General features: G+C 40.2%; 1 protein-coding gene across 1 annotated transcript in view; it reads right to left on the reverse strand.

The window, feature by feature from the left end:
• Positions 1 to 15,462, reverse strand: part of CTNND2 (catenin delta 2) — a 990,776-nt gene extending 975,314 nt beyond the window's left edge. Inside the window, exon 1 of the mRNA XM_077116860.1 lies at positions 15,323 to 15,462. Within this exon, the coding sequence (XP_076972975.1) occupies positions 15,323 to 15,359 (37 nt within the window). The 5' untranslated portion in view covers positions 15,360 to 15,462. The remainder of the gene's footprint in view (positions 1 to 15,322) is intronic.
• Positions 15,463 to 22,611: the final 7,149 nt, after the last annotated feature.

Raw genomic sequence — 22,611 nt, forward strand, 5'->3', positions numbered from 1 at the left:
GGCAGCTTCATACAAAGTTAAACCTTGGCTTACTATATGATCCAGCAAATCATACTCCTAAACATTTGTCCAGATAAGATTAAAACCCATGTCCACACACAAAAAATCTTGCACATGAATGTTTATGGCAGCTTTATTCATAAATGGCAAAAATTGGAAGCAACCAAACTGTCCTTCAGTAGGTGAATGGATAAACAAACTGTGGTGTGCCCACAGAGGGGAGTGTCATTCGGCCATAAAAAGAAATCAGCTACCAGGCCACAAAAGGGCGTGGAGAAACCTTTAAATGCACACTGCTAAGCAAAAAGAAGCCAGTCTGAAAAGGCTACATTTGTATGATTTCAATCTTATATCATTCTGGAAAAGGCAAACTATAGAGACAGTTAAAAGATGAGTGGTTGCCAGAGGTTTGGGAGCGGGGTGGTGAGGGGTGAATAAGTGGAGGACTGGGAAATTTCAGGGCAGTGAAACCACTCTTTATGAGACTGTAACAGCAGATACACAGCATAATGTATTTGTCAGTTATCTGTAGAACTGGGGAGGAGAGACCGGGTGGGGAGAAGATGTTTTCTGAGAACTCTGTACTTTGTGTATAAATTTTCTGTAAATATAAAACTACCCTAACAACTATTTTAAAAAGATTAAAGATGCAGAATTATTCAGCCAAAACAATGCTCCAAGAGAAAAAAATTATTACAAATTACTGTTTGAGGGGTCTGCAACAATTGAAACATCAAAGGGGAACACCTTAACCCTGTGGAGAGAAGGACCCTCCCCAATTCAATGCCACTAGTTTAATAATATCTGCATTTTCTACAAGCAAGTTTTATATTTCAAAGACATATTTTGACTAAAGTCAAAGCTAATTTATACTGAAAGGGGTTTTTGTGAAAGTTGAGTCCAAACATATGAGATATGAAAGTTTAGAAAAGCAAATACTTCTTTTTTATTAATATTAACTTCAAGTTATAGACATTTCCTGTGTAAGATGAAATGAAAGTAAACACATGAAACCACCGAAATACCACGCTTGGAGTCACATGAATTCACTTCTAACATTTTATTACGTAGCAGTTAAAAAAAAATTCATGTCCCAAACACTTCATCATTTATTCTTAGAAAGCACCTCCTGACATTTCCAATATGCATCATTCAAGGTCTTATGCCAAGATTAGTATTTGGATAATTCTGCAGTAATATAAAATAATTTACCTTTCTTTCAGTTGTCAGTATCCTAAATCATAGATGGTGTCTTCAGTTTAAACAGAACAGGGAATTTAATATAAAACCACCTTTTAATAAACACAGCTACTTCTAATAATTACAATAAGCTAATTATTCCCAATTCCTGCCATTGCTCAGCTATACTTCTCTTGAAATAATGTACTGATAAAAGAATACCCCAAAAATTCTCATCTAAATCAACACTTCCCTGTATTTTACAGCCCAATACTTTTCATTGAGTTCATTATGATTGTCCCATGAAAATATAAATTTGGTGAACCCCTACTTATTGTTCTAAAGTAATTTTAATATGCTCCAGCAGCAAAATACTGGCATATTTGTATTCTATTTACTATGAGATAATCTGCCTTAGAGAAACTTGAGGATGCCGAGTTCCAGCTGACCTGAGAGCGGAAAGCATTAGACCGGAGCCATCCGAGGAAATGCAGGCAGCTCTTACCAACTAACTCATCACCGCACTGATCGCTGACATCCACTCAGTGATCGATTGTCTTCTTTCTTGTCATCTCATTTCAACACATATCTGCGATCTGATCCAATGATTATCACATATTAAAAATTTATCCCACATAAAACATTCACTTACAAGCCAGGTAAGTCCCTTTTTGTACTGCATGTACATGATATATTTTAAGGTCTTTTTAATGACCAACCTTCAGGGAGCTTGCATTCTAATGGTGGAGGAATGAAAAAACAGCTCATAAACCAATAAATAACTAAATGACAGTGTCATTGTCAAAGGCATAATTTCTGAGGCCAGTAGGAAGCCACATGCACTCATTATTACACTGCATAAATGTAAAGTATTTATGTTTAAGAATGAAAGATCCTAGGTCCTTGAAGCAATGGATGCATACATAATGGTACTTATACATATTATGAAGAAGGTAAAACAGGGTTAATTGTTAGGTGAGAAACCCAGAGGGGATCTGCTTTAAACAAATGATGAAGAAGTAAAGAAATAAGGCCAAGGAGGCTGCAGCCTAATAAACCAAGGAGAGAAAATGATGAGAGAAGACTGGAAGGGGTTGGGTTTTGTCCTGGTTGCCATTACCAGGGCCACCAGCAAAGGAAAGATGTGGGTGGATTTAGGGGTACTGGCTGCTGTGGGAATGATGGACTGCATCCGGGGAGGCAGAAATAATGCAGACTGGCCGACCAGGAGAGTGCTGCAGAAATCCTGGTGAGAGGTGATGTCAGCTTGGATCCACACTTTAGGGATGAAGATGATAAGAAGTGGGACGGCCAACCAAGATGAGACGCATCCATGCAATTTTGAAAAAGAAAAAATAAAACAGAACTCTGGCATACAGTATACTAGTAAATACAGAAACGTGTATCGAGGTATTCTATATGGCATAGTCATGTGGCACATTCTGTATTCTATAAATCAAGGAAAAACTCCTAAAGTGAACTGAAGAGTAACAACATAGTTTAAACAATGACCCACATAATTATGAGATTCTCATTCATTTAGGGAATGGGTGCAAGGTCAGCTTTCCTAGGCACTGGAGACCTTGCTGATTTGTCCAGTGGCCTCTTACAGTGTTCTGATTTAGTGAAGTGCTTCCAAGGCCAGGCTGCACTCTCACACTGCAGACCACTGGACATGTTTTCCCTGCCTTTTGTGATTAAGAGAAATATGTTATATCCTTAAGTTTGGATATAGATAATATTTATGCCATTCAGTATGGCAGTCAATAATCTAATCAGTGCTATAGAGCAGCCTAGACCTATTGTCACAAAGGTGATCCACCAACAGCTTCACAAATTCTTCTCATATCATGGTATTCTCTATAACATCAAACATCTGCACATGGCAACACCTGAACTCTTACATTGTATGCACATTTTTAAGCCCAATAAGCACATGGGAGAAACCAGCTTAGCTTCTTGATACGATGATGGCAAATCTTTTCCGTGTGCTAACAGTATCATTGCCAAGTACTGAGTAGCACAGGTATATATACGGTTGGCCAGCCTACCTTTATCGTCCTTCTTGAAGCCTTGTGATAGGCATGGAAGCTGCCCTGCCTTCTACCAAACGACAAGTGATTTCCATCTTGGAAGAAACACTAGCAATAAACATAGAGATAACAGTACCCTGCCTATATGAAAACTATATAACAGAAAAATTGAAGTCATACTTACAGCACCTGGGCATCTATTTAACATAAATCATGGGCACTGAAAACTAATAAGGTACAACACATAATAAATAGACTTTTCTTTCATAATCCACAAGGCAGTTTTCTCTAAAAAGTAGAGAGGAGGAGGAAATGCAGTGGGCACTGAGCACAACTATTTAAACACGATGGATATTGAGAGCAACTACAAAAATAACTCATGGAGTCAGCATCATCTTTGGGCCAAAATGAAAAGAAAATCATATAGCCACTAAATCACAGACCCACCAAATCTCAATTGGCTAAAATGATGAGTATCTATAAAGAAAACATGTATCACCTAAAGGTCATCTGAGAATCAGCGAACATGACAAAATCTCTTATTGGTCCAAAAATCTATTATGTTTTCTTCAACATTCTTATCCCAACTTTCCAAAGATAATAGATGAGAAAGCACCTGTAAAACACAACATGCTATAAAATTCAAAGGAGTAGCTTTGCCTATATTTCCTCTCACACCCTGTTCAATTCACGAGGACACGTTCCTAAGCTCTGTCACGCTGCTGTCCCACTCGCAGCTCCACGTCACCTCCTGTTCTGCAAGGTAGAACAGTGTCATTGTCAAAGGCATAATTTCTGAGGCCAGTAGGAAGTCACATGCACTCATTATTATACTGCATAAATGTAAAGTATTTATGTTTAACAATGAAAGATCCTGGGTCCTTGAGGCAATGGACGCATTTCGATAGGTCTGGCACACAGGAGAAAGGGACGGATTTCCTACTTGTGGAAAGAAATAAAGCTGCACAGCATCCTGAGCGGTGTTATTTAAAGGAGAGAAAAAGGGAAGCCAGGTTTGAAAAGAACAAAAGTAGCTTCTCATCTACTAGGGAAAGGGCCAGCTCAATTAGAAGGGGTTGGAACACCCAGCCCTGGAGGGGCATACCCAGAGCAGGCTCTTGGCTACTCTTTACAGTTTATTTCTTTGAAACTTGTATTCAGCCCAGTGTATTGAATGAATGGATAAATCAATGAATCATTGACCAGCCCATCATAAAAGTTCTGTTGCAAAACTAGTTTGAGCTCCCTGCTCTGAACTTCCCATTTTTTTTATGGTTCTGTACATCTTACCAAGTATTACCAGACTCCCACTCCCTGTAACAGAGCCCACCAGTGGCTTCTGTGCCCACAGGCTGTTAGAGAGAAAGCCAGGATGTCACCAGAAGCATAAATTTACCCCTGCCACCCTCTTGCCCCAATCCCCTCACCTGAACACTCTACATCTAACTTGGGTCCATGTACACACCATAAACCCCCTCAACTGCTGAAACAAGAAATACAGGATCGCTGCGCAATGTAAACTGCAGACTGCCCCAAAGGACAGAAGAGACGACGAAGATTTGTAAGAAAAAAAGACCACACCTGAAATCGTTCTCAGCATGATTAGCATCTCCGCTAGAGAGCCTAAAACTTCGATACTTTCTAGGTAACATCATGAATGAGAGATTTTAACTTCCCTTCTGTCCATCCTTCACAATTTTGAGAACAGGACACCGATTACATTTTTGTAGCTTATCATGGTTTCTGCCTATTGGTAGACCACAGTCACAGTGATAAGATTTCTCTGAAATTCTGTCAAAAGTATTTAAGGAAATATGTTCAAAAAATGGAAGCCAGCTACTGTTCACACATCTAAAACTGTTCTGATAAAATCTCCCAGGCGCCAGACTCAGCAGCCCACCAGGGGAGAAAATAATATTCTGGGGACATTTCTACAGACATCTCTCTCCAAGGAACACTATTCCCCTTCTTGAAGCAGCAACATATCTGTGTTAAAAAAAAAAACGAAAGAAAGAAAATTTAGAGGGAACTCTTTTTGAGCCAAATTGGAACAATTTCTGATTTTTAAAGTGGTATAAAGAATAGAAGGAATTTACTTCCAATGATAGATAAAGGAGAATTTTCCCTTTAGGTGATGGCCAGTGGCCTGGAACGTAGCAGATCTTTACCAACATATGGGACTGGACATTTTATAACCATACTGGTAATGGGGGTCAGATATTTACGATTACAGACAAGAAAAACTTTGGACACTAACTCTATCTCTTTTTGTATAAAAAGAAATGTATCCAATGTTTGAAGGGCTTCAAGAGTTCCAAGGAATAGAATTTATTTTAAAAGGTTCATTATGATTATGCTTCCCAAAACATTCTCACATGAACTATGGCATCACAGTCAAAGAACCCTGTGGGTTTTAATCCTGAGGAGTAAATAGGTGCAAGGTCACATGAGAACGCTAGTGCTAAGCACAGTTTAGATTCTGGAGCTCTGAATTCCCAACCCAGGGCTACCTCCAGAGTGCCCCAGAGTCCACAGAAAACCTAAAGCAAACAAACCAACCTTAGTTCATGAATCCTTTTTGACAATGAAAACAGAAGTATCCATTTAGCTAAAAACTACTGAGTGTTTACTACCTGCCAATTATGGGTCTGCATTCCGAGAGACTGATGGCCATTGTGGATTGAATCATGTCCTCCACAAAGTCATGTTCAAGTCCCAAACCAAGATCCTGTGGATAAACTCATTTTTTGAAAGGATCTCCAAAGAAATTTTTGTTAAGATGAAGCCAACCTGAATCGGGGCGGTGGGGGGGGGGGGGGTTCATTCTCTATGGCTGGAGTCCTTAGAAGCAGAGAAATTTCGGGAACAGGAGGAGCAGGAGGAAGAGACAGAAGGCAGGTGGCCAGGTGAAGGGAGTTCTGAGACTATGCTCTGGATGGCCAGCAAGTCTGCCACCGGGACGCCACAGGCATAAGAAAAAAGGCAGGATCCTACTGGCACCCTGAGGCTGGACTGCCAGCTTCTGAACTGAGACAATAATTACCTGCAATGCTTAAGCCACCCAGTCGATGGCATTTGCTATAGCAACTAAAACAATGATAAGAAAGATGGATTGCCATTATCAGACTTAGAAGGGAGGGCAAAGCATGGCCCTAAGAGACCAGAGGGAAAGGGGAACTGCACATATGGCAGGCAATGAAAAAAAAAAATCATCTATTTACCTACTAATGGTATCCAGCCTTACTCTTCCCAATGAACTTGGAACATTCTGAGAAGTAAGGCACCGCCAGAAGTCACAGAGTGACGCAGACACAGAGCTTCCCCTGTGAGCACAAACCGCCCCTAAAACCCTGCCTCTCCACGCAGAGGTGCCTCCGTGACATTTCACGGAGGGAAAGCAAAAGTCAGAACTAGAGGAAAGGATATGTCATCTTTATTATTTAACAATAGAATGAGCTAATGTTTTTAAATGCTCACTAATACCAGAAGATGCTCTGCTCAGTATTTTTAGAACATAGTCTCTTAATAAGCTCTCACACAATGTAATGACACAGGAATTATTACTTCCTCTCTATCGACAATGACATTCAGTAGTAACTGATCCACTTGCTAAAAACCAGGAAGATTGGGAAAGGAACTCGGTCAAGCTGAGATACAACCCAAGATATTCTCTCAAGCATTTGCTGCATCGCTGTATTTTCTACTGAGGTACATAAAGTCAGTAAGCAATAAAAGTTTTCCTTCAAGGAAGAAATCCCCCTAGGGAAAATGGATAGATTTAACTACAAGCTTTACAACTGGGTTTTCAAAATGAAATTCAAAATAAAATGAAGACTATGTTAAAAATGACAAAGGCCAAAGTAATTACTACACACAATATAAATAAATTAAAAAAAACAAAAAGAAAGGCAAATAGGCCAATTGAGAAACGTACAGAAGATATGAAAAGACAATTCAAAAAAGAATTAGGAGTGGGTAATAAAGTTATGAAATATTTAACCTCAGCAATATACAAAGAGAAGCTAATTAAACCACAGGAATTTTTATCCAATCAACTGTAAGTTCTTTTTTTTAAATTACAATTCCCAGTGTTATTGAAATCATGGAAAAATTGGCACACTTAAGCCTTGCTAAGTGAAATATAAATTATGTAGCTTTTCCAGGGAACAATTTGACAACATGTATCAACGGCCTTGGAGATATCCAGTTCTCGGAAGTATTCCTGAGCAAATAACTTGATGAAATCTATTTAGCCATCAGTCTCTTAATCACAGCATCACAGGTACTGCCAACAAAATGAAAATGACATAAATCTTTTCAAATGGAGTACTGTTAAACGATTAGTACATAAAGGCATGGAAGACAGACATTAAAAATGAAAATTAATTAAATGAGAAAAACAGACTTATGTGGTAAAAAAAAAGGTAAAGGTAACAAAACAGAACACAAGAAATCCTCTCAATTTAAAAATACATGGATTAGCATTTCCGCTAAAAATCAGTCTTTTCTGGGGCTTGAGAGCATGTGTGGATTTTAATTTATTGCTATCATTTCTGTATTTTCTAACCTTTAATGAGCGTGCAGTACTTTTAAAAACAGAAAAAAAATAAACAGTTCAAAAAAGAGAAAAGCATTTCACTAATATGAGTGCTCCAGAAAATACCAACTTGTTAAGCTAACTCAATACATGTAAATTTAAACAGAGAAAACCCAAGTATGGCACTGACTAGAATATGTGTAACATTTATGCAATGAAGAATGAATCTTGTTAACTTTAGATCATGCATTTAGATAATTAACGAGATTTAGCTCACACAAAATATATGTGTTTTCAATAATTTACAGACAAGCTGCTTTATGAAATCCTGTGCAGAGATGCTATATATATTAAACTCCGATGTATTAGCTGGATAAAATTAATATAAAAAGAAACCCACGAAACCCTGCATTAAACACTGATTTGCATGTGTGTGCAAGTGTGTACATGATGTGCATGTGTTCTGGGCATTATAGTTAAAAGTTAATTTTTGCCAAGCTTTTCTTCTTAACCTTAGATACCATTTCCCATATAATTAATTGTTCTTTGAAAAACTAACTCATAGTTGCATAATATTCCTGTAGAGAGAGGTTCCATCCAGTATCTTTGTACCTACTATGGATATAACATTCTTACTCTTTTCCAACCTAACTCGAGCCACCCAATAAACACTTACTCACATGCAACAAATCCCAGTCTTCCTGCACCACCTGCCAGGTCCTGGGAGATGGTAACACTATTTCATTCCCAAGCACTGTGGAAGGTAACATGATTTCACCATCTCACCCACCTGCCTTTCTGGAGAACTCTTCCTCAGCGTGAGCATTTCTTCCTGAGTTCAAGAACCATGTTCAGCACTAACAAAGACCATGTTAGAGACAGAGGACTGAAATCTGGCTCTGTTATGTTTGAGTGACTTTGCTTGCTTCCACAAATGTTGTTCTTCCTGGACATTAAATTATTTTGTGCCACTAAAGGTAATGACTGCCATTTTACTCTGAAAGTATATATGATAGATGATAAAGAAAAACAACATTTATTTTAAGAAATTAGCACATATAGGTTGAGTCATCATGTTCGGAGTCAAATAAAGCATAATTATCTGTTCAGTAATTCAATTGCTTTTATCTTTCTTGACTGTATCAATTATGGCTCCTATTAAAAAGTAAATCATTAAACAACAGCCTGACTCTAATTATCTACACCAAGGTAGAAAGTTCTATTGATAACAGCCAGCAGGGATCAACATTTATATATGGTTTAGGAAAGTGGATTATGACACTGTCCTTTTTATGCCCAATTCTCACCATTTGAGAAGGCCATCCAATCATGAGCAGTCAAACACAAATATGGGGAGCAGGGAAGAAACACTGAGAGTGAGTTATTTTAAAGTTGGCAATCCATAAATCAGTTGGACTTCATGGACCATACTCTCCATAAATCAGCCAGGGCATTAGACTCTCCCTTGATGGTTCCTGATACAGTGTCAAAATGCCATAAAATACTTAAAGAATTCAACTACTAAGCTAAGGACTGCGAAATTCTAGATAGAGTAGCGAAAGCTACTCTATCTAGAATTCTTAATCAGAATGCTTCCTAAACCACGTCAGTGGCGGAACTGCTCTTTCTCACTCGGATGTTTTCTTCCAGTGAAGGGAACTTAATGAGCATAACACTGCTGGCCTCCCTCCAGCCCCTCATTGCTCTGCCCCAGAAGCAAACACAAGATGAACCTGCTGCTCCCACCTTCTTCCTGCCTGCAGAGAACAAGGGGTTGGACTCCAGTGGCTCTGTCCCTGTGGTGGTGGTGGGGGGGGGGGGGGTGGCAAGGGTAGGCCAAGGGCCTGGATGGCACTTGACTGTCTCAACAAGCTGTGGCCAAACAAAACTGATACTCTGATATTTTCATCCAAGATAGCCATTCCTTTCTCTTTCTCCCTCCCTGCCCACCCCACCAATTTCCCTACCTATCTGTACCGAGGGGAAGAGGGACTGATGTGTAGTGAGTTCCTTAAAGACTCCAACAATCCATATCTTAGCAAATTTTATAATTTTAAGGTAAAAATACCCTTCTGTGAGTTATGTTTTGCTCATGTAAATGAGAAGCTACAATACAATTAGCACTACAGGATCATGAAGAATACCCTGAACCAAAAAGCCCTGGTAAACTGTATTGAAATATGCATATAAATGGCACTTTTCTTAATATACATCTGTTGAATCTATTTTCTAAGGACACTTGTGGTTATCACTAAGCAAAAAAGTTCTTGAGAAAACTCCAGCCTTTTCTTATGCAGAAGAACGAATTTATTGTATTTTTAATGATAAAATTAACTTTTCCCTAACACCAAGCGCCATAAAATAACCAATCTATTTACTCAAGTATTATTCAAACATGTTGCAATTTTGACTCACTTATTTATTTAACCAATGAAAAAGTATTGACTAATAAGCCTCTTACTTTGATCGAAAAAACAGGCAGGTCTTTTATTATAACGTGCATTTTACTCTGGTAACTTATAATTGGCAGTTCCCACAACAACACATAAATTTGAATATAAATAACCGCATTTATTGTCAAAATGTTTTTCTAACTCAAGACAAATTAGTCTCTTGTTATACAGGTCACATTCTATAACAAATTCTAAAATACATTAAAGTGCTATGGACATTATTGTAACGATTATATTCATCCTCCAGCAGGAACTGAGCATAAATCAACCCAGAGGCGTTTGCACTTTTGTGTCTCCACCAAAAATATTAAGAGTGAAATGAAAGCGAAAATGACCATTTACTTTCACAAAAGGTACCAATGGACACACTTTTTTTTTAGCCTCTTTTCCCACCCAGGACTAGATTTTGATTGAGAGGGATAGATGGGTCGTCTCCTTACATAAAAAAAATTCACTGTTTAAGGTTTCTTTTTCTGCTTTGTCATGACACTATGAAAGGATTCATGCTCCATGACTTTGAACTTTGTTTAATATTTGACTTCTCAGAAAGGGATGTTCATTAACCTGACTATATTCTTTGTACAATCTTAGTCTATGTAGAAAATTTCATTATAGTCAAGTGAATAATATAACGAATACAGAATATCAAACTTTCACAATTTCCGACAATTAGATTAGAATCTTTTTTTAAATATTGTGTTAGGAGAAAAAAATTGCTTCTCTTTTAGCTTCACTATTTTACATTTTAAGAAAACGATTAGTATGTTTCAGAGTAGAAAATTTGGCCTATATTATATACAAATCTGTAGAACAAAATAACATTACAGCAGGGCCAAAGACAGTGTATCTATTTAATAGTCTTTGTTAAGGAGGAAAGTAGCCTATATAATCAATTTAATAATATAAATACGAATCATAAGTATCCATCTAATCGGTATATATGTATCTCTTGCATCTGTATAAACAACCACTGATCCTTGAAACAGTCTGTTGAGACATTCTGCCTTATAATACCTATTAAACAGATAAAGAAACTGTTAAAACACGCTGAGGATCACACAGGCAAGAGGTGACACAGCTGGGATCCATCCAAAGCCAGTGCTCTTTCCACATCTTTGCACCCACCAGAAGGAGAATCTAAAGAACATTCCATTCTAAGGTCACTCATATAGGGCAGAGCCCAACTTTTCTGTAGAAATATATTTCTGAAGATGAATGGGCAATTGATGAATAATGAGTTTCTATATATGTAATTCACTTTACAGATCACTTTTCAGGACTCTTTTTCACTGAGAAACACAGGTGAATATTTGTCTAAGATGGAAAGCTTTTAAGAAGCATTGTTTCACCTATTTGGTCATTATTTCCAATTTGTCAAAAACTAATTGATACAGAGCATAATTTCAGAATCCTAATATAGCCTAGACATTTCCTACACATCAATTAACCACAATACGGAGCTTGAAATTACACTGAAGTGGTATGTGATCAAGTGGTGGGTGTCATAACTACACATTTTGGAGTGCGGATATTATTAACGGAGCAAAAGCACAGGATGATAAAATATCGCAGTGAGTTTCCGGTGTTAGAAGTACTGTTTATGAATATAATTGGAGTCATTACACCCAAACTGGCAGTTTATTCATCAGTAGCCTGAATTGGCAGTCAATATGATAGGAACTATTTATCTATGACATGTTTAATATTTTATGTTAATATAAAAACCTGTTACTTTGGCATATAATCAGATAGACTTGAAGCTAGCAACAGGTGTCATGAACTGTTCCCACTCAAATTAACTTTCCACATGCAACCATATAACAGTGATCACACAGGCATCAAAGTGCCATGGCCCTCAGAATACCTTTGGAATATGGATTCTAAAATCTATGGTGGGAGTCAAATGAAGAATTCATTTCTGACCTGTAACTCAGCCAGCAAAGACCCACCGTACCACACCTCAGTCTGCAGAACTGTATTTAAAAATAACTGGCAGTCTACCCTTTATTATTATTATTATTAATTTATTTAACAGCGGCAGACACTGGGAAATGAACCCAGGTCTCTGGTATGGTAAGTAAGAACTCTGCCACTGAGCCACAGTTGCCTTCCCAGGAGTCTACTCATGATATGTACTCATTGTCTCAAATACGGTATTCAAGTGTCAGCCTTCCTAACCATATGGAATCATTTGAAACAGATTACACCAGGAAGACTGAAACAGAATCATCAATTCTCTACTACGAAAGTGAAAATAATGTTCACATGGGGAAACAACCAAAGACGGATGTTTCCAGGTCTGTCAGTAAACATAAAGGGAAAAATATACTTTTAGAAGTTCGAGGTGTTGTAACTGTGCTTTATTTAGTTTACCTGCCTTGTTACAACTAGCTTTATTAATCCATATAAAGTGTACCTAATGTTATGGACTACCAAATGAAATCATATTATTTTAAACAAAACTTTACTGTATTTGTGCAAAAGAACCACCTGATGAAATCACTCTGCAAAAATTCTTCAGTTCCACATAAACACAAGCCATAAGAAAGAGGACTTTGGTAAGGCACACCAGAAAATAATATGTTCTATAAAATTTTCAGAAAAGGCACAGCATCTTCACTTAGTTGCCAAAATTAATGTTATGTTTGAGAATACTTTACTGTCGTTTTTTTTAATTGTAGAGGCCATTGTGAAAGTGATGTTATGCTTAGAAATCATCTAACAAGCTATAAACTACATTGTTCAACTAATACCCATTAACTATCATTTTATTCTTATGATGAATTTTTTCATGGGGAGGAAAAACAGCTTGTATTCTCTTATGAAAGATGTGAAGTTGGTGGAAATACTGCCATTTGACAATACATGACTTTTATTACAGTGAAAATATTAGTGACATCTAAAATGAGTAGGTTCTATAATTACACAAACATACACCAAATTAAATAACTCCTTTCTGCAAGATAATAACAAATTTTTTGGAGTAACCACCCCAAGTACTCCCTACAACTGCCATTTAATCAGATACTATCTTTTGTAATCCACAGTATAATATAAAACCCACACAGACAAATCATGCAGTTTTTTCCCTTATGCCCAGAGCTACTCTCTTGATGCACACTTGGGCACACAGTACTAGGGACCAGTTTCTCAAGCATCAGTTCAAACTGAAACACCAGACCCCCCCCCAAAAAAAAAAAATCAAAAAGGAAAGTGAGAAATGCACGTCTACTTCCTCCAAGGCCTCTTTGTAAAAAGATGTTTTGTGAAAGAACAATGCATCAAGCACAACAGTGTACTCAAAGTGCTCTTGGAAAGTTCTCTGATAAGGTGAACCTAAAGTAATACTAGTCAAACTAATCACACTGGATAGTTAACTGCTCCAAAAAATGCAAGCCTCATAGACCTTGCCTGTCATTCTGCAATGCTGACTTGTTCTCAATATAATTATGCCTCCCAAATTTCAACACATAACTCTGAATGTAATCTTGCAAGACCTGAAAACCTGATAATTCACAGACTAGTAATGATGCCACTTAACGTTTTTGTCAACAACATTAACAATGGACTTGGAGGTGGAAAGATCTGTTAGCCACACACACACAAAGATATTTTACAGCAGATTAAAGCACAGAGGAGGAGGATGCCGCCTCTATTTGTAATACTTCCCATAGAACAAACACCCAAAATTATGCACAGGTTCATCCCTGTAATTTGATATGAGTCATGTCAAACACTCCGCCATGGGATTTTCAGAAGTGGCGCGGCTCTGAAGCCTTTTAAACATGCAGGTGAATCACTAACAGCAAAGAAATGGACTGGGTTGGGTTGCCGATGGGAAGATGCACAACAGGATAACTCCCAGATAGTTTCCAACATCTCCCTACTTTCATGGAAGTCACTGCGGAAAATGTCAAGCCCCTTAATTATTAGTCCCATAGTCACTAAAAGTGAAAATCTATGTGCGGCAGGCCTGCCACTGACATCCTTTATCCCAACCAACATACTTGCATGCGAGCATTAGCCACGCATTTTCATAATATCCAGAGCCAAAGCAAACCAGATCACTTCAACTGATGCACACGAAGAAGGGAGGGAAAAAAAAACACCTTAAAACCTGAAACTGTCCCTCTTTCTCTCTGCATCCTCCTATATACCCATATTTACAATGAAACGCAACTTCAGGCATCTTGGAAGTAACTCTTCTTTGCGGTAACCCATGCAAACACCCGAAACCCTGTTTGCCCACCACACAGACCTGGAAGGCTACACCACCTCAGTAGTGACAATTCAGAACGGAGGGCTGGAACCCGCCGAGCAGCAAACCGTGCAAACACATTACACGCCCGAATAAGAGGAAGGTCGGGAGAAAAGCGAAGCAGCTCTGCTTTCAGCCATTAATTACCGATCACCCAAACATCGCATCGCCTACCTCCTGTACACATGCACGGCTTTCCAAACCTGGATTCAGGCGGCGCTTTCCAGAGCCTGGCTATCTATTGTCAGGACGCAGATGCCCCCGAAACCTGTGAATCCAGCTGAAAATGCTTCCTCGGAAACCGCTAAATATAGACCAAAGGGGCTCACGGTCTGGCAAGCAGCGGGAAGCTGAAGGAACGGCCCCAGACGCATATGACTAAGTATTTCCATTTTGTTCTAGCCAAACATCGTAATGACATTGAGCATAAGGGCGAAAGCCTGGAGGGAAGTCCTCCCCACCCCCACCCCGTCTTCTCCCGTAGATTAGGGACGTCATGAATGCAACGGGTAGGTTCTGGAGCCTTGTTGGTGTTGCCCTATATACGCCTCCTCCGGGGGAGCTAGGTGGGCAGGGAGGGAGAGCACGCAGAGAAGCCACTTGGTAACCGCTCCGAGAAAGGCACTAACCCTGGACCCCGTTCCCGACCACAGCCGCCTTCCGAGAGCGGACCGGGCGCGATCGCGGTCCTCTCCCCTGGCAGGCAGGACCGCGCAGCAGCCGTCGCCGCCGCCAGCCGGCCCGGAGCCGCGAACCAACCCCCCCCCCCCCCCCGGGCGGCGGGGAGAACGACGACGACCAAGACGACGACGCCCAGGAGGAGGATACGCCTGGCCCCGCCAGCCCAGCAAAGGCAACTCACCCAACGGCGCGGCGCCCGACTGCTTCCTGGCGAACATGCACCCGCCGCCAGGGACAGCTCCTCAGTCCGGGGAAAGGCGAGCGCGCCGCCGCCCGGCTTCAGGGCAAGGTCCTGACCTTGCCCAACTGCAGCATCCTCCGCTTTTGTTGTCTGAGCGTAGCCGCGGGACAGGCGCAGCCGGCGGGCAGCAGGGGCGAGCGCCGCGGGCGAGAGGCGGCACCCGACGCGAGGGCGCGGCGCCCGGCCCCGGCCCCTCCGAGCGCGCCGAGCGCAGCGCCCCCTGCCCGGCTCCCGCGCGCTCCGAGGGCTCCGCGGGCTTCGCGGGCTCCGGGCGCCGCCGGCCGGGCTGGAGAGCAGCCGCCGCTGCCGCTGTCGCCGCCGCGCCCGGCGCTCGGCTCGGCCAGCTGCCGCCGCGGGCGCGAGCCTGGGGCCGCCGCGGGCGCCCGGCGCTGTGCGCTCGCCCAGTGCGCCCCGCGGCCCCCGCCACCTGCGCGGCTGCCGCCGCCGCCGCTGCCGCCGAGGGCGAGGCTCCTCCTCAGCCTCCACCTATGCCTCGGCGGCCGCCTCGTGCGCCCGGCTACTGAGGCAGCGTCCGCCCCGCCGCAGAAACCTGCCCTGGGTGCCGAGCATGCCCAGTGTCGCCGCGAGAGCGCGGCGCTTCGGCGTGCGCATTCCACTTCTGGTTTTCGCAACAGCAGCAGCAGCTGCAGGAGAGAAGGGAGGAGGCCCAGGGTTGGGAGAGGGCCCTGCATCCTGGGGAACGCACACCCTGGACCAGACCTGAGTGGATGCTGGGGAGGCACGCGAAAGCTGGAAGCGATCCGGGGAAGGGATGGAACCCTTCAAAGGGCCGGTTCCTTCGTTCGCTTGCAAGCCGCTGTCAGTTTATGCCGGCGGGGCCGGTGTCAGCCTGCAAACAAAAGGGCAGGGGTGGAAAGGGTTCTAGAATAGCTTCGGGTGGGGAAGCAGTCTGGACTTGCACTCTGGAGGCTGGAAGTGGAGGTTCTTTCAAATACTGTGGTTCTAGAGCAAAGAAGGCTACACATCTCTCTGAGAAGGCTGTCCAGGGTGCCTGCCCAGTGTTCCCAGGGTCTCCATAATTTTAAGATATTTTTAAGACACTAAATATATATTTTAAATGTTTTTTAAAAGTTAAGCATATGTTTTTCGGAGGGGGAGACTTTCTTAAGCAAAACCATTCTGACTGAATCTGGAATATATATCTAATTCCTGAGCAGTGACCCTTGTCCCATCTGGAACTTGAATAGATTGTAATAAGTTCCCCTCATTCTCCTGAGCTCCATTTCCTTCTTTTTCTTGGTCTTCTTCAGGACTTGGTGACTTCCTCTTCCTCCTCTTTTGACCCATTTCCCAGGTTAAAATGGAAATACCTGTTGGTCCCCATAATGATCCAGCATTGCGTTCTTCATTTTCAGATTGTTTTTCCATGTCAACTGATGGTTTTCCAGCCCATTTACCCCATGAGGACTTTTCCGTGTGCCTTTACTGTGAAAACCAGACAAGTAGAATCACCCTATTGAGAGTCTTGTTGGAAAACAAGACCCTTGGCATGCGTCAACCAAGCCCTCTGAGCCTTCACCGCGTGTTCCTCTGTTTCAAGAGTCATGACACAGCTCACCCCTGCTGCATTTACAAGACGTTGGCAGGCTGAGCTCGGCTTGTCCAGGGGCCAGGGCAAATGCTCCTAATCAAGCCGCCAGCTCATCTTCTCTGGCTGTAGATCCCAAATGGTCTGAGGCTGTGATCTTCTCCCCCACCCCCCATCCTGCTCCTTCCCAGAGCCTGTTTCTAAGACAGATTAACAGGAAATTCTAATATAAGGGATTTGGGGGCCTATGATTTTCAGTAACAATGTGCTTCTATTTTGTGTCAGAGAGATTATTCAGCAATTTTAAAAAGCACAATAATTCTGGACTATTTTCTATTGTGGTTTGGAGTAAGTTAAAATATAATTTAAAGAGTAAAGTTTTAGGTGGGCTAAATAGGTCTAATTAAATGCACAAAGCAGTAGATTAAGCATGAACTCTTGACAGCTGTGCAAATGTTCACTTTTAATCTCCTGGGGAAGGCTGGGGTTGGGGGGGTGGGCTGTAAGTGCCCATACAAACTTGACCTCACCTCCAAAAGTAGTTCTCCAGCTTGGCTGCAGGTCTTAAAGCCAGTTGGATATTAAAATCACCCTTCTTCCTTATTCGTCCTATGACACTGCAGTGCCATTTGTCAGCACATGTTGAACTGTATATTTCCTTTTAGGTCTCAGAAAGGCTGTTCAATTATGTTGAGAACTTGGTACAAGACCAATTAGCAGCACTGTGTGCATTAGGACACATTATATTTTAAAAGATGCTCTTCATTTCCACTTTGACTTTGGACAGTTTTGCATCTTTTAACTCAAAAAGTTGGAGAAGAGTTGCTCTTTGAGGGAAGGTCATTTGATTTTGGGGTTAAAATTAAAAGTAGATGTAAAGATATTACTATCCTCAGAAAATGTCTTTAATGCCTATGTAGGTTAAGAAAATAATGTCCTAAAAGTTTTTTTATTCCTTTTTGATATGAGCAATGGCAAATCCTATTTACTAAACATGAGCTGTGGGAAGGACCCATAGTTAGTGCCTTCAGACTCTTTTGGGGGTAGGGGAAGGTGGATATTTGAGGTGGCAATGATGCCGTGGGCTACTGCGATTTAATTTGCTGTGTGCCAGGCCTCACTGGAACATTTATGAGTCCTATTTTCCTAAAATAATTTGTAACTTAAGATAATATTAAATTCACAATTAAATAATATTGAAAAAAAGTAAAATGTGTAACGTTAGATTTTGGAACGACTCACTGCTGCCATCTTTTGCCTCCTGCTTCTGTTGGTTTCAGAAGAGAGAAATACCCTGAATTACCTAATTCACTGTAAGGATAGAAAGTTATTAGCTTATTCTCCTCAAATTGTAGTACTCAATGCTAAATGAAAAATACTTTTCTGTTCATTTATTAATAGGTTATGTGATACAGAAATAGCATCTAAATGCTAAATGCCTCACCTCATGATTTTTCAAATCACTTTTCAAAATCTGAAGCAACTGTAATTGTATATGGAAGTTATACTTAATTTTTAGGAATAAAATCTAATACTTCAAAATATTTATATAAGTTCATGTTTCATTTTGTAATCCAAAGTATGGCAGTTTTAGGAGAGTGATGTCCTTGTTTAAGTCAAAACTGTTTAAATATAGTTCTGTATCTTGCTGTTAATGTTCAAATAGAAAACAATATTCTTGTAATTTTTAGAGTGAATTATCCATTGATAAGTAAATGAAAATTTCTGAAATTTGTTATGCAAGTAATTATTGTTGCTGGTCAGCATTTAAATGTGGAGAATAATAAAACCTTTTTAAAATTTAAATTATCTGGAATAGTATACAGTAGTGTGAGAATAATTATACATAATATATAGAGAGATATATGTATATATTGGGGGCTAATAAGCACTATTTCACTATTTGCTTTTAATCATTAAAGATATGGCAATTGTTTAGGTGTTAGTGGAACACATTACTCTGTTTTATGGAACGTTTCAAAGTAGTTAGCCAATTTGAATTAGTTGCTTTATCAGTCAAGATCCAAACTAAATACTTTTGCTTAACCTGCCTTTTACTACTGCTCCTACTGATATGATAGTGTCATTCATTCATTCATTCATTCAACAAATGTTTATTGAGCATCTATCATGGTTCAAACACTGGACCAAGACTGGGGAACAATAGAGAACAAGGCAGATTACCTATCCTAGTGACACTGAATTATAAATTGGGATTATTGGATAAGGAAAGAAAAGGCAATACACTGAGGAACCAACCACTAGATGCCTCTACCTCCCAGAGAACTTCATTTCCTTCTCATTGTTGGCATGCTTAAGGGGGTTGATGATTCTTTCATTTGGTTTCTTTTCTTCCAATGTTTTCTCATCGTTTCTTCAGGGGATTTTTTTTTCCCGTTCCAGGCCAGAGTATGGTGGTGAGGAAATAGAACCTGAAGTTCAAAGCAAAACAAGGGCATAGAGGATGCGTTCAGTAACAGATGAAGTTTGAACAAGTCGAATGGAGACAGGAATCACACTGAATGAAGAATCAGAGACCAGGGAGAGTCTAATGAAGGCTCCTGTGTGTATCAAAGGTAACAGCCTGGCACGGAAACATCTAAATTCGGTATAGGCTAGAGTAAGAGCAAGCATGACTGATCGGAATTGGACAGTGGGTCAGAAGTCTAGGTTGACAAGCATCAATGGGTTACAAATACAGAAAGAAGGTATCGACTTGTGGAGTGTGAAGCTGGGCAGGGAATCTTACTAATATGCATTGGCAACAGTGAGAGATAAAGTTTATGCTATGATTAGATATAACAGCAATGCTTGTAGATTTGATGGGCTTCTAATGGATGTAGGTATTGACTCCCCAGATCAGGTGCCTTGAGATCTACCAACCTAAGAGAAGGAACCACTACATCAAATGACATCTAACAAGTGGAAAAAAGTGAAGGTGGGGAATGGGGGGCTGTATTAAGTCTCATCTTAACTTCCCAGGTGAAATGTAAGCCAGAATTGGATGAGCCTTGAGGACACAATGCTGAGTGAAATAAACCAGACACAAAAGGATAGATACTGTATGACTCCACTTTTATGACCATGGTAAAGGTAAAATTGGAGGTGTATAATACAGAATGTAAGGGACTTTTCAGAAAACTACAACCTCCAGATGGGTCCATGGACCAGTTAAGCCTTGAAACCTAGAGAGGCCAGCCTCACCAGAACATCAGCTAGTTCCATATTCCTACCCCATGTTCTTGACAGCCCCTTCCAACATGAAAAAGTTAGAATGGGCATAGCCCAAATACCCCTAAAGAGTGGGATAGAAAGATCAAGGGTGATGGTGGAGTTATACAGAGAAGGTAGGGTTTGACAAATGAATACGATTGCTGAATCACTGGACTGATGTTTCTTTTAGTCTTCAGTATCTTAGGGCAGCTAGAAGTGAAAACCTAAAATTGTGGAATTGTAACCCATGGCAAACTCTGAAATCTATTCTAAAACTAATTGTGGTGCTGCGCTTTGAAATTTATTGCTTTTTTGCTATATATGTTATTTATCACAAACAAAGAAAAAAGGTTGATTGCGATGATAAAAAAATATTTATTCCTTCTAGCCTCCTATATTCTGGAACAGCTAGTAGGAAAATTCTGAGAGGATGGTATGGTAGCCTATGACAGACTCTAGGATCTGTCTTGTAGCTGCTTTTGGAAGAGTGCTCTGAAGATTATTGCTTTTTTTTCTTTCTTTGCTTTGTATATATGTTATAATATACAATTAAAAAGTTTTAAAAAATTTAAGCCAGAGTTGATTAGATATAAAAATTTCATCAGCAAAATTTTCTGATGTTGCAAGATCCTTATTAGGAATACCTAGGAGGAAGAATCTCCCACATTATTCACAAATTTCATGAGTCCCACAGGCTTTCGTGGTTTAGAACCTGTTCACAAGTGTCTGAACCTATGCCATGATTCCATTTTGCGTATAAACAAGCTGTATTTTTTGTTGTTTTTAGTTTACTTTGAATTTTCCAAGAATGCCACTAAGATATAAGTTGTGGAAATTGTAATGTTTTGTTCAGAAATTGACCAAGATATGTTCATGTGATTGATGACAACATTGTTAGAAGGACATATGCCACTAGATATTTAAAACCAAGAGGTCTAGATACCAAGAAAACCCTCCTATGTTAGTCATTTTTTTGACCATTACATGCATGGTGAGTCTACACAGAGGGGCAAGTATGTGGCTATTTGGTTAGCTCTTCTAGCCTACCTATGGCACAGTGAAAACATAATATCCTATTTTTTTAAGTTTTTATTTTCTTCTTTATATTTATGTTAAGGTGTTTTATAGATATATTAAAATTGGTTACAATATCTCTGAATTCATTTTCAAAACAACAAAATCAGCATTACAATGCATTTGTTATATAAGTAGAGCACTGGTTCAATAGATTTGAGAATGAGAGACCTAAAGATTCACTTTAAAACATGAACACTGTGCTTTGAAATTACACGTATGTATGGTATCATTTTATATACTGTGTCTGCAAGGAAGGAAAACTGGATTCATTAACAAAGGTTTACAGTTCACCCACCACCAATCCTTTAGAATCAGACAATATGTAAAAAATGAAAATTAATGATCAATCAAATAATAGTCCTCAAAATTGGTGTGCATGCATGGTGAAAGAATCTATAAATAAATACTGATTTTTCCTCAGTCTCATAGCTATAGATTTGGCTTGTTCCCTTATTTCTAGTTATTTGTCCACATTGCCATCTCATTTTGTTGTCTTGTTTTAGAACTTTGTTTTGACTCTGCTGAATTTATCCTCCACTTTCTTAACTTATTCTTCTTATTAAGCCAAACAATGCCTAACACTTGCTGTTGACTGCTTCCCCAATGTCTATTCCCTTTCTTCTATTTTAACAGGAGTTTTGTTCATAGTGACATGACCAAATTTAAAATGATACTTCCCAGGCTCCCTTGCTCCTACTCCTAATCAATCAGGGAGACAAAAGTAAAAGTCTGATGGAAATTTCAGGGAAGGTTTTGCTCTCATGAAAGGGGATCCACCCATACCTAATTTTCCTTCCTTCTTCCTATCATCCAAAATGCAGACTGTAGGCCTCATGTGGAACTGCCACTATGCATCATGAATTGATTCTGAGAACGAAAGCCAGGGGCTAAAAGGTTGCTAGTTGTTCTAGGTTGCAAACTGTTGGAATGCGATATACCAGAAACAGAATGGTTTTCAAAAAGGGGAGTTTTCAAAAAGCTGCAAGTTTACAGTTCTAAGGCCATAATTAGGGCAAGGCTATGAATGTCCAAATTAAGACACTGAGAAGAGTTTACCTTCACTCAAGAAAGGCCGATGAAGTTCAGGGTTTCTCTCTCAACTGGAAGGGCACATGGCAACATCTGCTAGCTTTCTCTCCTGGCTTCTTGTTTCATGAAGCTCCCCTGGGGGCATTTTCCTTCTTCATCTCCAAAGGTCTCTGGCTGTGGGGACTCTTGTGGCCTCTCGTGGCTCTTTCCCAAAATGGTTCCCTCTTAAAGGGCACCAGTAAGCAATTCCACCTTAAATGGGTAGAGACACATCTCCATGGAAACTACTTAATCAAAAGTTACCACCCACAGTTGGGTGAGTCACATCTCCATGGAAACAAACAGAAAGGTGCCACCCAGC

Source organism: Tamandua tetradactyla, chromosome 9 (genome assembly GCF_023851605.1).
Source record: "Tamandua tetradactyla isolate mTamTet1 chromosome 9, mTamTet1.pri, whole genome shotgun sequence".
NCBI classification, from domain to species: Eukaryota; Metazoa; Chordata; class Mammalia; order Pilosa; family Myrmecophagidae; genus Tamandua; species Tamandua tetradactyla.